The 15000-nt window shown below is 42.7% G+C and overlaps 1 protein-coding gene across 2 annotated transcripts; it reads right to left on the reverse strand.

The window, feature by feature from the left end:
* Nucleotides 1-262: 262 nt before the first annotated feature.
* On the reverse strand, nucleotides 263-12384 carry LOC148106083 (uncharacterized). 2 transcript variants are annotated; one of them, XM_087852563.1, is made up of 6 exons: nucleotides 11116-11158; nucleotides 10933-11007; nucleotides 8397-8491; nucleotides 4327-4477; nucleotides 3743-3914; nucleotides 263-306 (listed from the first exon to the last, which is right to left on the reverse strand). In XM_087852563.1, exons 3-6 carry the CDS (start codon nucleotides 8410-8412, stop codon nucleotides 274-276), a joined length of 372 nt encoding a protein of 123 aa, XP_087708689.1. In that variant the 5' UTR covers nucleotides 8413-8491; nucleotides 10933-11007; nucleotides 11116-11158; the 3' UTR covers nucleotides 263-273. The 2 variants fall into 2 exon arrangements, with proteins under 2 accessions (XP_087708689.1, XP_087708688.1); XM_087852562.1 differs by lacking the exons at nucleotides 10933-11007; nucleotides 11116-11158 and adding an exon at nucleotides 12310-12384.
* Nucleotides 12385-15000: the final 2616 nt, after the last annotated feature.

Raw genomic sequence — 15000 nt, forward strand, 5'->3', positions numbered from 1 at the left:
AAGAAAATGTTACATGAACTTAAGTTAGGACTGTTTTCTTTACTTTATTTAATTACTTTGAGCGTTTGGATTTACAGTGTGTAACACAGTGGTCAGAAGGGCCCACGCTGGTCATGAGGTGTCTACAGAGGTACCTGCAGCATCTTAGCAGGCTTCTCTGTGAGGTCTGAGTCCTGCTTTCATTAAAAATGATTTGAGATGACGCCTCATCATTCAGGAAAGGCTGCATTCACTGTGACACGCTGACTGTGAGTCGATGGCAGCGCTCATGAATCAGGAGTGAAGAACCCCAACACAACAAATATTCTGTGTGACGAGGATACAGAGTCACAGATGTGTAAGGTAGATGAGGGATGAGAAACAGCAAATGATGCAGAAATAACAGATGTGCAAAAAGCAGCCAAAAATACAAACAGCCCAAAGAGCTCGTGTTTGGCGTCTACAAGAAGATTCACAGAGTTTGTGCGTTCTTTTAGATCCAGGCTGCACACATGTGGGAATAAACACAGCACGACTAAATTCAGGAATTTTATTTCATTATCACCAGATTTGTCCAGAACCCAACAGGCCGAGCGTGACTTTGAAGGCTCAGGTGAATGGAGGACATGCTGTGTCTGTCCCCGTCAGTAGAAACACAGTAGAAGCAGCGTGATGGCAGTACATGATGAAGGAATAAATCAACACCGTGGCTCCATTAGCTTCATGCAGATGGATTAACACTTAACCTGGAGCTGTAAATCAGGCGTCTGTCTGCGGGGACGTAAATGTGGCATTGTCGCCACTGACTTATAGTTACACCGATGCAAATACATCCAGTGCTGCTGCTGTCTTCCTTTAATGAGCTGTCTCGATCAATAACTAATTATTACATTTGCATCTCCTCCTTCTCCAGCCCAGATTTTGATTTTCTCCACACTGAATTAAAAACAAGTCCTGCATCATTCGGACACCCGCAAACTCACACACACTCTGTATCCGTGCATGTCCACCTTCCTGTTTCACAGGCAGGATAAAGTTAGGATACACTGACATATGGATATTTAACATCAGTTCGAACAATGCTGGGAGATTCAAATAACATAACTAAATAATGAAAGTGAAGAAAAAAACTGACACAGGTGTATCTTCAGGTGCACGTGATCAAAACTTTGTTACTCAGCATTGTGAAGGAGGCTTCTCCCGTTTAAACCTGAGGATTTTGGTCGGTGTGATTCTGACTGTTAAAGACAGAGTGAACACAGAGGTGCGATCAAACGACCTGTCTGAGACCTTCAGATTCAAAAAGATCTCAACAGAATTAGAAATCAGACTTTCCACTGTCCAGACAATAGTCTGCTGTCAGCATGGTCTGATTGTCCACGCACATGACAGCAGAGACTAGAATAAAGTTCTCTGGCAGATAAAAGTGAATTATCTGGACACCAGAACAGACGACATGTTTGGCATGAAACAAATACAGCAGGAAAAGATCCTCACACCAGCTGTGAAGCATGGAGGAAGTGGAAGTGACACGGTTTGGGATGCTTTGGGATGGATCGAATCCACCATGAACTCTACTGCGTATCAGTAGGAGTATTGATTGGGGCTGTGACTTATGGAAAGCACCTCTGCAGGAGAAGCAGCCTGAGTGCTGTGTGGCGGACCCAAACATAAGAGAGCCATCTCCTGAGGGATTTAAGCAAAATGCAGAAAGGAAAAACGCAACGTCCAAAAGGGGAAACTGAGAAACATAAAGATAGAGAACACACTGGCTCAAGTATAGGACTAAAAGAAGAGAAAAATTCCCACTGAGGCAAGAGCTAACGTATTTATACGTAGAAAGTAATCAGGGAAGTGAAAACAGCTGGGAGAAGGAGACACAGGGAAGCGTGCAGACATACAAGCTGAATACACAAGGTTAGACACAAGAGGACAAGCCACACACAGAAGAGTTCACCTCTAAAGCAACCAAGAACAAAACTAAATACACAGCAGAATACATACAGCAAATATGAATATACATATATATATATGAATGAACAAACAGAGACATGCTGGAGCGTGACATAATGTATCTGCTCCATGCCAGCTTATACTGTGTTTAAAGAGACGTTCCTATGAAGAATAAAATACATATAAAACCAACATTTTCAGAAAGATGGAGAGAAAAATCACAGAGAAGTAAAAGAAAAGCGTCTGAGCTGCAGGACTGCAAGACTCTGACGGGGCTTATGGTGTTTACATTCAGCATAATCATTAGGCTGCACAGCTACATCTGTCACAGCTGGCTGCCGTCCCACACACACTCATACGTTTTATATCTTAGTGAGGACATCTCATTGACATAATGCTTTCCCGAATGGTAACCCTGACACTAAAACCACATTTTGAGCCTTAAAAATGCCTTAAAACTTGTGGGGAACAAGATTTGGGATGGATGGTCCCCACAAGTATAGTAAGCGTCAAATTTCTGGTCCTCACAAAGATGTACACACACACACACACGCACGCACGCACGCACACACACACACACACACACGTGGTACCTCTTGTTTACCCTCATAACACTGGGTAGTAAATCAATTGTGAGTATCGATTAAAACAAACAACACAAACAATGCACATGTAAGACACACACACACAGAGTGTGTACATGTACTGTACAGTGTGTGCTGTCACACATGCTCAGATGATCCAACACAAACACCTGCATTCAGGCGGCTGTCTCTCGCCCTCCCTCTCTCTCTGGTTCCATCTGCTGCATGCTGACACGGGCTTAGCATGAGTTGCATTTAACCCAGTCATCCCGTTGTGTGTGTGTGTGTGTGTGTGTGTGTGTCAGCGCTCCATCCACGACTAATAACCCTGCATGATATTAAAGCAGCAGATGGAAAGAGGAAATCTACAAAGACTGAAGCAGTCTGTAATTATCAGGAGAAAAATATCTGCTCAGGATGTCATCATCATCATCATCATGAGCCAATCAAACATCTTGGACCTGCTGATGGATGCCATCATACGCCGAAACATCCACATGTAACAGTAACGAGGCTGCTGTGGGTCTGACACAAACCTCCTGCTGTAAATTTCATTTTAACTAAAACTCGTGACTTTGTCCACGGGTCACGCCCCCCACTCTACACATGTGTTTACATGCACACTGGAGCATATCTACGGGCCGATGCCTCCTGTCAGGTGGCGTCCACGTTGTGTTCAGGTGTGTCTGCTGCCACACCTTCAGTCCAACTCATTAATGTGTGAGTGTGTTAATGTCGGTGCCGTGCCGGGCCTTCGGGTCAGTACCGGAGCTGCCGGCGTTCACAAAAGTTTTCCTGTTTCCAGACATCCAACATCCTGATGTGTAGATATTTCAGTGACAGTAGTGCAGCGAAGAAGATCACTTATTCTTCCAGTTCAAATATTTTTCCCTCTGAGGTGTAACGACAGGATGTGGGAGCTCATCGGGTCACACTGGAGTGCATATTTTCAGCTGTTTGCTGCAGACGAGTCACCACAAAGTTTGTTTCCCCTGAGCCGGGCTGACCCTCTGCAGGTCTTTGTGTTTTCACAACATTCACTTTATGAGCTATAGATTCAGGAAACTCAAATCAGAGTATCTGTCACACACACGGTCCCTCTGAGGAGGGCAAGCATCAGCTGAGAGCATCGGACTGCACAGAGATCAGCCGCGAGTGTGTGAGTGTTTGTGTGTGTGTGTGTGTGGGTATGTGTGTGTGAGTGTTTGTGTGTGTGTCTAGCTTACTGTGCTGTCACCTGCTCCTGATGCACCACCTGCTGCTGGAGTCTGAGGTGTCCACTGAACCTGGTCTCTGCAGCTGGATGGTCCAGAGGTGCATGAGGAGAGTGAGGAGGTGACACTGGGTTTGGTGGGCGGAGTCACAGAAGGTTCTGGTCCACTTAATAATAATAAAGTGCTGCAGAAGAGCAGAATCAGTGATGAGCAGTCAGAGGTGTTCCTCAGGGTCAGGCTCCTGCTACGTTTCAGACTACGTTTATGGATGACGTCCATCAGGCTGTGGTAACTGCAGCAGCCTCTCTGCGGACTGTCAGCTGGTATTTTATTTCTTGTCACTGTAGCATTAAAGCGTCAGTGCGTGTTTGTGCCTCTGCTAAACTGTAATTTTATAATTTTAGTGATTCAGGATCATAATAACAGTTCCTTGAGTCAGTGCCGCAGTTTAATAAGTAAAGGACCTGAGGACATGTTGGCTGACACTAACCACACATTAACCTGTATGATTAACCCCACACAGATGGACTGTTGGTCATAAGTGGATAAATATTTATCTGGTGATAAACCGTTCTGTGTTTATGCATGAGGAGAACCTGAGGACAGAAGGCATGGGGCTGTTGTTGTCCTGCACAGAACCAGCACAGATGGCGGTGGGACTGATCCATATCCTGCTGTGAGCTGAATAGAGCCACTTGTGTTCAGACTGGAGGGAATACTGATGTACCTGTTCACACCAGGTCTCACCTGCACACAGACAAGTTAGATGAGGAAGAAAAATCAGCTTCATTCTTGCTGCACAACACTGGATTCTGCAATTTTATATCTGGAAGCAGAAAAAGCAGCGATTCCACAATTTAAGTGCCTCAAATCTAAAAAAAAAAAAAAAAACCTTTGACATTTCATTTGAAAGGGTTCAAATGAAATGATTTTTACTCACAAAATTCTCTTTACTTTGAAAAGAAAGACTGCTTCTGATTATAATGTTTAAAGGGGTGCTGAGTGTAGCTCAGCTGTCACAGAGGTTTGAAGCGCTTCACAGGTGGGCTAACACCCACCTTTGACCCTCACAAACACATTTAAGAAGCAGGAACATGTTGGTGACACACACACAGCAGCAGCCGCGTTCAGCTGAGCAGTGAAAGAAGATGCTCTCTGACTGACACTGTATTGGTGAGATGACCTTATTGCTGCATATGTTGCAAAACAGTTTCTATGCAGAGATTGCATCACTTTGCCTGGAAACATGGTCATTGCACAATAAGAAGACTCCCACAGTGGTCACACAGACAGGCTCGGTCACAGCGTTTTCCTCACAACATTTAAAAACTGATCATTTTACATGTGCACACAGCTGCTGCATTTGTTTTAGCTTTGTAGATATCAGCTAGATATAAATAAAACGGAGATGATATTAACGTCTAAATACTGTTTTCAGTAATTATCGAGGTCACACACTGGAAGTAAAACCAGACCCACGCTGTCACTGTGAAACTGTCACATGATCAAACATTCCAGAGTTTATTAGTTTCATCATATTTTCTGTAAAAGCTCACAGAAACAGGGAATATCCAGTAAGAGGAAATTCACATTTGCAGATGTTGTTGGAGTGTGTGTGTGCGTCAGCTAAGAATTCCTGACTTTAAAAATCTGTGTGCATGATTATACATCATTTTGAGCACAGAAAATTGGCATGTCACTATACTTGTGAGAACCACCAGCATTATGGGTTCCAAATGTCCATTCCCAGTTTGAACACATGTTTGAGACTCAAAATGTGCTATAACCTCAGGGTTAGGGGTAACCAGTCATTTTTCAGGGTTAGGGGTGAGGGAAAGCATTATGTCAATTTGATGTGCTCGCTGAGATCAAACGTGTCAAGTCAAGTGTGTGTGTGTGTCTGTGTTTGTGTGTGTGTGTCAGATGCTTCTCCCACCCATCCCTCAGTCCTCCGGCTGACCCTTGATCCTCTCCACCCAGAGAGATAAAAGACTGATGGAGGAATGGGGGAGCAATATAAAGACCTTCCCTTGACACCTCCTCCTGATCCTCCCGCCTCACACTGCATCGTTTTCTCTTCTCCCACATCCTCTGCTGTCTCCTCCTGCACCTCCCTCACTAATCACTCTGTCCTGATGGTATTTTCACAAACACACCTCCTCATGTCTCAGCAGGTTTAGCTAACTCAGCTAGCTCTGATGTAATGTGAGTGAATGCGAATGAACTTCAGCCTGCTGTACGCTGCATGAGCTGATTACGGAGCTCTGACCGCCGTGTACTTTCACTTTGAGTTCGTACTGCTCTTTATAAGGCTCGTGCATGTTTATGAGACTCCAGCAAATCTAAATAACTCGACTCGAGCTTTCACTTTGCCTTTGACACTCATATATTTCTCACACTGGGTGGAGTGGCTGTGGCTCATCTGCAAGTTGGAAGGTTGGTGGTTCGATCCTTGGCTGCTCCAGTGTACATGCCAAAGTATCTTTGACATGATGCTGAACCCTGTGTTGCTCCTGATGTCTACATCACCGGGGCCTGAGTGTGTGAATGAGACATGAAGCAGAAAAGCTCCATATAAGAATCAGTCTATTAAACACAGCAGGTTCATTTCTGTTATCATCTGCCTTTGAATGACCTTTGCTCTGCAACAGTTTGTTGATAATAGACATTAATAACATGTTTTTATAGCTTTTTCAGATGCGACCACATCTCCTATGTGTGTCAGTGATGGTTTTACCCATTCCAGACTCACTGGGTCTGTTATAAGGTTACAGACAAGCTCAAGGGTTATATAAGTGGCACAGAGAAAGAAAGACACTGGGCAGTGACAACTGAACATGTTTTTGCTGAATGAATGTATAGTAACAATAAATGTAGGTTTAATAAAGTAGAGTAACATAGTAATAATGAACTGCAGTATAAACTGTGCAGTAAAAACTGAAGTGATTCCCACAGCGGTCGTCTGACAGTCTGACATTACACCAATCCAACCGTCTGATGGCCGTCACTCTGCTGTTATAGTGTTTGAACTTTTGTTTGATTCAGATATAAAAATCAATGCAAACACACCCCAGCCTAGTGTGTAATCAATATGGCACTCCAACGTGTGCCATTTACAGACTGCACACAGCCCTGTGCCCACAGCCAATAGGAAGCATGCTAAATGCCTTGCTCAAGGGCAATTCTTGAGGTCGTTGTAATTCACCTTCCAGAGGAGACTGATAGCTTATCAGAGGCCAAGGTCTTACATGGCAGCTGAAGGTGCTCCTGATAATCCAATCAGCAGCTGTGATGACAAAAACGTCGTTTGCTTAGGTGAAGTGGACTTGTGGCCTTTTCAAGGGCTAAAGCACACACCGAGCTAAATGTCACTACAAGCGCTGTAATTGGAGAGCGAATAGGGCAGAGTGATCTTACCATCAGGTTTTTCCTGGAAATAAAACCCTGCAGTGTAAAATACTGGACCGATTTCAGCCTTTAAGTCGCTGGAATCACATCAAGTTCTCTCATCTTCACCATAAGAATGAGTTAACGGCCACACCTGTGAGCGTTCAGACTGAAAATCACCTCAGGGGGCTGTTGTAGTTCGGGCTTGTTGCTACAGACTGTAGATGAAGTGATCTAATTCAAACCAAGGAGTTTATCTTTAAAGCTTATCAGATGCTACACAGCAGCTCCATGCAGAATTTTGCAACTCTGAAAGATGAGTCATGTTTTTGTACCTCTTGGTGTTCTATCAGGTGTAAGCTAGAACATAATAATACAAAAGTCACAGTAACTCAGAAAGCTTGGTCAAAAGACCGAGACCATGACAAAATCCTAAAACTGTGAGTCAGCGCCTCACCAAGGCAGCCTGGAGGCTACCACAAAAGAAAAATAGTTTGTAAAAAGTCTGCATGGCCATATTTGAGCTTCAGCCAACCACAAAAAATCTGGAATGTGGAATGTAATTGTGAAAAGATACCACACTCTGTCATGTGCTCTATGAAAAGCATCCAACCAGCCATCTTCTTCTGTGTATCCAAAATTAGGTTTCGTGGCTAAAATGTAAGTAGGTATTTTTCTGGTGGAGTCCTTATGACCAGGCATTCCCAGACCTTGCAGAGCTTGCAGATGAGTGTCCATGGGACTCAACATGGATCTGGAAATACCTGTGCAGAGAGGGATTGGACTTTATGTGTCTCAGGCTGGGTGGGTTGACTCCAGGCACAACTTCTACTGTGATGTAATTTCTTTATTTGGATGAGGCAGTCTGTCTGCATATGTTCTCAGTCATCCAGGTTATGGTGGTCTCCAGAACTTCAAAAGAACCTCAAAACATGTAGTACTGGACTTTTTAAATTTTAATTAAAAAAATAAAGAGGTCCAGCCACCTTCTTTTCAAGCTCTTAAGGCTTGAAAGACACAGTGATTCATATCCAACTACTGAAAGACCCTGGAAGCCGTGCTGTTTGAGGGGTCTGCAGCCTCCAGCCTGAAACATAGCAGCTGTTGGGTCATTCTGATGAAGAGAGAACTGGTCATGTTGTCAGAGAGATCGTACTGTTCTTCTTCCTCTCACCAGAACTTGCTTTTAGGCTCTGACAGGTGCAAAGGACACAGGGGCTGATGGGTGAGGCCAAAGAGGACTGTCAGAGTTCAGATACATCAGCTGCGCTGTATTCACCTCCAGTAAAGCGCATGGCGGTCGTGTTTTTCTTGGACAGTCAGCAGTATTATGTTCAGACTGGCATGCAGTGAGTGCTTCTTCTTCAACACCACCTGCAACAACAGTAGTAAGGTTAAGGTGGTGATGACCTTTGACCTACTTGTGCTTGGTTACTTGTTATGTTGACTCTAATAGACTCTGGAACTGAATTTTTTGAACTCCTCTACCCGCATTAGTCTTAGCACTGCGGCTAAGTCAGTAGCCTGGATGCAGAGCACCACTGACGAAAAAGACTTCCCTTCTCTCTGGCAAGATCAGTGTACATTTGGCCAGATGTTTGTCTGAGACCCATAAAACGCTACATATAGGCAGATAGCACAAGTTTCATAAGAGAGGCTGTCCTTAATGGATGAGCCAGAACAAATCTCCTGAGCCTCACCTGTCAGATTTAACTGGAGCATTATACCCCAAACATACTGCGGCCAATGTAGCACAGTGGCTAAAGTCGGTATCAACATCGGCCTCTGATACAAGACCAAGCAACTGTTCTTACGGAAGTCAAACAGTGACACAGAAACTGGTGCATCAGAAGTTATAGCACCAGAACGTTGATTTGATTTTCAGCTCCATCTCCCTAGCTCTCACACATCTGCCTCCAGCTTTAGAGAAATGTGGAAGACCCTATGAAAATGAATTTGCCATTTTAATCTTGGTGCTGGAAACACCTCATTAATCAGTTTTTAAAAATGTCATCTATCAGCTGTACACTCGATACAGAACAATGAACGCTGTTTTTTTCTTTTTTTTCCCCTTCTAACAGTTTTTATTCATTATCAGGAAAAGCATAAAAACATAACAAAGCAGACAAACAAGAGAACCCCCCCCCCCCCCCCCCCCCAAATTACATACATTAAAGTCATTATATACCTGTGCAAACACACATATGGGGGAAAAAAAGAAGAAAAAAAACCCTGAAAGAAGAAAGAAAGAAACAAACACACTGATAAAAGCTATTTTGGAGAGAGGTATATATAATCTATGCAAATCATATAAAATTTACTCTATTATTGCACTCAGCCAAGGAATTATAAAGTAATGGGTTAATTATACCCTTTTCCTAACAGTAACAACATTACATTAAAAAATGCAGTAAAATATACCCCCAAACAATGAGTCTTATGTTCCTAATTGCGCATGCGCCAGACCGCGCTTCTTGACTGAGCGGGGCAGCAAGCAAACTCTGGGTCCTTTCTCCGGCTTCCATCGAACCCGATCGAACCACAGAAGTGAAGGTAAGCTATTTACACAGGGTGAATAATATATAATAGCGCATGCAAATGGTAATTTTTGAAGTAATGACCTATTACACTTCACTTGTATTGCTTGCGTCTGTGTAATGCACCATTATTTGAAATAAAACTTTGAATCTGCTGCTGTCTGTTAACCGTCTAGACAACTGCCGGTAAGTTGCAATGAAATGTGTTTGTGGTGCGCTTTTTATCAGTCAGCATGCATAACCAGTCCCGGACTTGTAATCGGAACGCTGAGGTTGTGTCCAAATTCATAGGCTGAAGTCTCCTGAGGACCTGGCTTTCGTGGGCTACGTGGACCGGTCCTCAGAAGGTCGGGTAGGCTGGATGTAAACCTATGTTTAACCAGAGTAGCGAAAGACCGCGGTGATCTGAAAATGATGTGCCGGGATTTTGCCGTTCTCGGCGGCTCTAGTAACCCTCGAGCTCTCGACTAGCCTAGAGCTGGTGAGTAACAGACATCTCCGAAAACGTCGAAGCACTTTTGCAAATATGCGATGTCTCGATAAACGGAGCAGATAGTTGCAGTTTACACACCCACATTCTCGCCTGAAGATATGTTAAAGGTTTATTTTGTGACCCAGAAAGACTAATAAGAGTAATTTTAAAACTTAGTAGTGGCCGCTATTGCCGGAAACTGGAGTTTGGCTGGGCCGCGCTATGAATTCTGGGATATGGTGGGCCACGAAGGACACACCCGACCCATCCTTAAAATTCGAGGAAAAGGAGGACACATTTGTCGGCTGCATTCGGAGGAGTCCACGAATTTGGACAGCCTTCAGTGCGTTGCTGTGGCGTAATTACAATCGCGGTCTTTGTAGTAGTAGTTTGCGGTCTTTGCAAACTACTTTCCTGCCTTGATGGAAAAGAAAATGGACGTCAGATGATTTTTATTTTATTTTTGAGAAATGAGAGGGGCAATCCTTAAGTTGTGGTGGCTCTGCTTCTGGGTCAGCACATAAAACAGGTAAACAAACTTAAATCCTGTATGTCTTTGAGATTCTATGAACATTGGGCAGATCATTCCCAACAGTCGGCTGTTGCATCTGTCTGCGTCTCCCCATTGATCTGTAGCTCCTCATCATCGCCGAGAGCTCACTGAAAGCTTTCTCCCAGCTGTAAGTGGCAACTTTGTTTTAGCAGCAACAGAACTTTCTGAAAAGCTCTGAAGCATGCTTGCTTGTATTTAAAAATGTGCGCGGCAGTAGTCGCTTGTTCTGTCATGCAGATACAGCTTTGCTCACATATCTGCTTCATTATCCGCTCAGCTGATCGCACTGCGTGGAAACACTGGGACACAGCAGCATCATGAACTCCAGCTATAGGGAGATTTTTCAGCAACAAAACAAATAAATAAAAAAAAGATTCATGTTATAACTATGAGATCTGGTCTGTCATTTAAAATTTCATTGTTTTTGTCCCCTTACTTCTTAGATCATCGAAGAGTTCAGACGCATCACCACAGTTTCCTTGGTGGAGGAAACTGGTCTTTTGCAGCTTATGCCTGCCAAAGGAGGAGCTGCTGGTCCCAAGATGAGACCTCTGCTGGACACTTTGAATGACTGAATGTTGAACGTATATATATTTATTTATTAGGGGTGCAACAATACTCTATCGATATTGAACCGTTCGATACAGTGCTTTCGGTTCGATACGCATATGTATCGAACAATACAAAATTTTTAATTTATTTGATCAACTTTCCTTCTGACGATGCTGTCTGTGTTGAGCGCTCAGTGGATCTGCGCTCGACAGTGCAGCCTAGGCGGAGTAGTCGAACGCAGATTCACTGAGCGCAGGGCAAGCTAGCGAGACAGAAGTTAAGCTGTTGCAACATGGCAAATTGAACCTCCCCCATCCTCATTCAGATGTGGCGTTTGGAACTATTTTGGTTTTCATGTGACGTATGACCCTGAAGGTAAGCCTGTCATGGACAAAAGTAAAACAGTATGTTGGATGTGCCAGCAATGCTCAATTACATTGGTGGGAACTAATGTGTTAGCAGGTTAGCTCGTTAACGTGTTGGCCGTCCAGCCCCATGCACAGGGCGATCTGCGGTAGCTCGTTAACAGAGATTTGCCGTGTTGTGGCGTTAATGTCATTTCAGATTAGCTGACAGCACCAGTGGGAACACAACAAATATGACTGCACATTTACTCTGACATCATCCTAGTACAAAGACAAGTGGAAGCAGACAAAAACAACAAGCACACATGCTACAAACTTTACCCGAGTCATTTAGACAGCCGTTAGCACATGATTCTCCTTATGGGGACCTGATATGTTTAACCACTTAAGTCCCATGCCCCAGTACGGGGCAAAAAGGAGGAGATCACGTCATATAAACCATTTCTACAACCACCAAACACACCGAAAACAAGGCGTGATTAAATGAGCAGTTACGTAAATGCGCGGAAGTCCGCTAAACAAACAAAACCGAACCAGAAATTCTTCAGACTTTGTGTAACCGGCTAAAGATGGGCTGGTTAGCTTCCAGAGCTATCACTGACTCCACACACCAAGTTTCACCACGATCAGACCAAAATTCACTGAATGAGCCACAAAAGAAGACCACAAAAACACACAGCGGCGCAAATGCGCTAAGACAGAAATTGGCTTACCGTCCAGATGTCCTCCTTATTTTCGCTGGTAGCCAGTAGCCACGTGATGAACAGTAGTTGCCATGCCAACTTAGCCGCATCAGAGCAGTTTTCTGTCAACAACCTCCATTTTAGACCCACCTACAGACACGTGACTGAACAGACGCCACATGCAGTAAATTTGGGCCCACATGGGTTTTGGCATCACAACGTCTGATTGGTTGAAGTGACGAGAACGTGGCATCGTCACTGTGAATCTATTGGCTCAAACATTAAAAAGAGGTGTCAATCACACAAATTGACCAAAAGATACCAACAGCCCCTCGGAGTTTAAAGGGCCAGAGGCCAATCAAACGCTCTATACGCGCTGCAGAAAAGGGCCGTTGCCATGTAAATGTGTGGTTAATTCTTCAAAAATATATATTTAAAAAAAGCATGTTTAGGCCTGTTAATAAAATTTATTAATTTCTGCTCTTTAATACCTAAAAAAAATCAACTGGCATGGTGTCCAATTGTGTGCCAAAATTGGACATTTTTGTACAACGTCTGGATATTCATGTATTGACAGCGCTGTAATTTTTCACTGTTTCACTTTAGAAACATAAATCTTTGCACAGATTATGTTTATATGTTGGTTACTGGATTTCTGGAACCAAATGTGATCTGAGGCATATTTTTCAAAGGGTTATATGCTAAAAATTAAAAAAATAATAATAATTAGGCGAGGATAAAATCTACTTACTTTTTCTGTGTTCCAGTCTCAGTAACTTTGACACAGTAATATCTGATTCAATATTTACACCTCTGATGAAATTTCCCAAGTGTTAGCTTTATTTTGATACATAGATTGTAAGGACAGAGTTTGTAATTGCAGAGAAATAATCAATTAAATTTGGGCATTACATTTTCGAGCAGGAAGCTCAGAAACCCCCTTGGGACTTAAGAGGTTAATATGCTGCTGAGAATATACCCCAGAAGAAGTGTATAGTATAGCTTTTATTTTGGAAAGAGCCATTTCTCTGTAATAAACTCTCTTTTCCAAAGATGAGTGATTCCTCAATCAGATATTAATTTTTTTTATTACTTTGTTGTTTCAGCAACATCAAATTTAAAAACTGTACTTTTGAGTTAAAATATATTTTTATAATTTTAATAAATGACAAATTAAAAAGGCATGAACATTTTTTTGTATTGAAAAAATATCGAACCGTGACACCAAGGTATCGAACCGAACCGAACTGTGAATTTTGTGTATCGTTGCACCCCTAATATATATATATATATATATATATATATATATATCATGTTTAACCTGAGTAGCAAAAGACCGCAGGGGGTTGAAAACAATACGCCAGGAGTTAGCTGTGCTCGCGGACTCTTATCAAGCCTTGACCTCCCGGTCAGCTATCGCACTGGTGGATAACAGAGCTCTCCCCGAAAACGTGGAAGCACTTATGCAAATATGTGATATTTTGATAAATTAAGTAGATATTTGAGCATTACACAGCTACATTCTCGGCTGAAATATCTTAAAAGGTTATTTCGTGACCCAGAAAGGGTAGTCTGGGGAAAAGGAGTATTGCGTTTGTCGGTTGTCGGAGCCTGTGCCTACTTGTGAGCGCAGCAATGGTGGAAGAGCGCGGCTAAAAAACGTATTATTTTTTCTCGGTCACAAAATAAACTTTTAAGATATTTTCAGATGAGAATGTGGCTGTGTAAAGTTCAAATATCTGTTCGATTTATCAAGACATCACATATTTGCAAAAATGCTCCGACGTTTTCGGAGACGTCCATTTTTTTCATGCTTTGTGGCAGCTTTTGAACATCTGTGACATCTATTAATGTCAAATCTAGACTTTATTTAACAACATAAGCAAACTCTATGTTACAATGATTGCACAGCCATTAAGGATCAAATCAGTTTCTGAAAAATGTTCTGCTTTTTCTCCCTTTGCTTGCTTCTTACTGTCTTACTGCACTCCTGTTGTTGGACAGAAAGACATCAGTAAGTATTTCCAATATATTAGCAACTGTCAGTGACATTTATATTAATCAGGCTGAACTTTAATCATACTTTAGATCAGCCTGTTTTACTTATTGTTTTATTTGTGCTTTGGTTTGGGGAAGTTGTTTCTGTACTGATCTTTTTCTGTCTTCTGTTATTAGACTTGAGATATGACTGCACTATGCTGTTGCTGTTGACTCCAGTTAATTCTACAAGACATGCTGTGTAAGTAAACAAACAACAACAGTTTGGTCTGCATTTATTCAAAGATCACATCCCCCAAACTTAGTTTAGAGGGTCTACACTGTATTAGAGATGGCATGATACCACTTTTTTATGTCCGATACCGATACCGATATCATAAATTTGGATATCTGCCGATACCGATATAATTCCGATATAGTGTGTTTGAGAAGTATGTCTTTGTGCCCCCTTTTCCCTGTTCATGCCCTATCGGCCCCCCTGGCTAAACTTTGCTAGATCCGCCCCTGCACAGTTACCAGCGGTCAGCTACGGAGAAAAGGATCCTGCTGTAGAAAGTAATATTAAATAAATTGTAACAACAGCTTATCAAGCTTAAACGTGCTGCTGTTGTTCAGCCGCTGGTTTCCTCTTTCTGGTGAGAAGTGGGCCAAAAACTAAGAAGAGAGACAGACTCGCGACAGAAAAGCCGATCAGCTGATCATTAAGCAGTTTCACGATTGAAG

Source organism: Neolamprologus brichardi, chromosome 2 (assembly GCF_056152115.1).
Source record: "Neolamprologus brichardi isolate AB-2024 chromosome 2, ASM5615211v1, whole genome shotgun sequence".
Taxonomy (NCBI): domain Eukaryota; kingdom Metazoa; phylum Chordata; class Actinopteri; order Cichliformes; family Cichlidae; genus Neolamprologus; species Neolamprologus brichardi.

Excerpts from the sequence above, each read along its gene's own strand:
- LOC148106083 (XM_087852562.1), bottom strand. Across the intron at positions 3,915-4,326 it reads CCCATGCCTTCTGTCCTCAG|CACTTTATTATTATTAAGTG; the intron begins GTTCTCCTCATG and ends GCTCTTCTGCAG. Across the intron at positions 307-3,742 it reads CAGGAGCAGGTGACAGCACA|AATATTTGTTGTGTTGGGGT; the intron begins GTAAGCTAGACA and ends CTCGTCACACAG.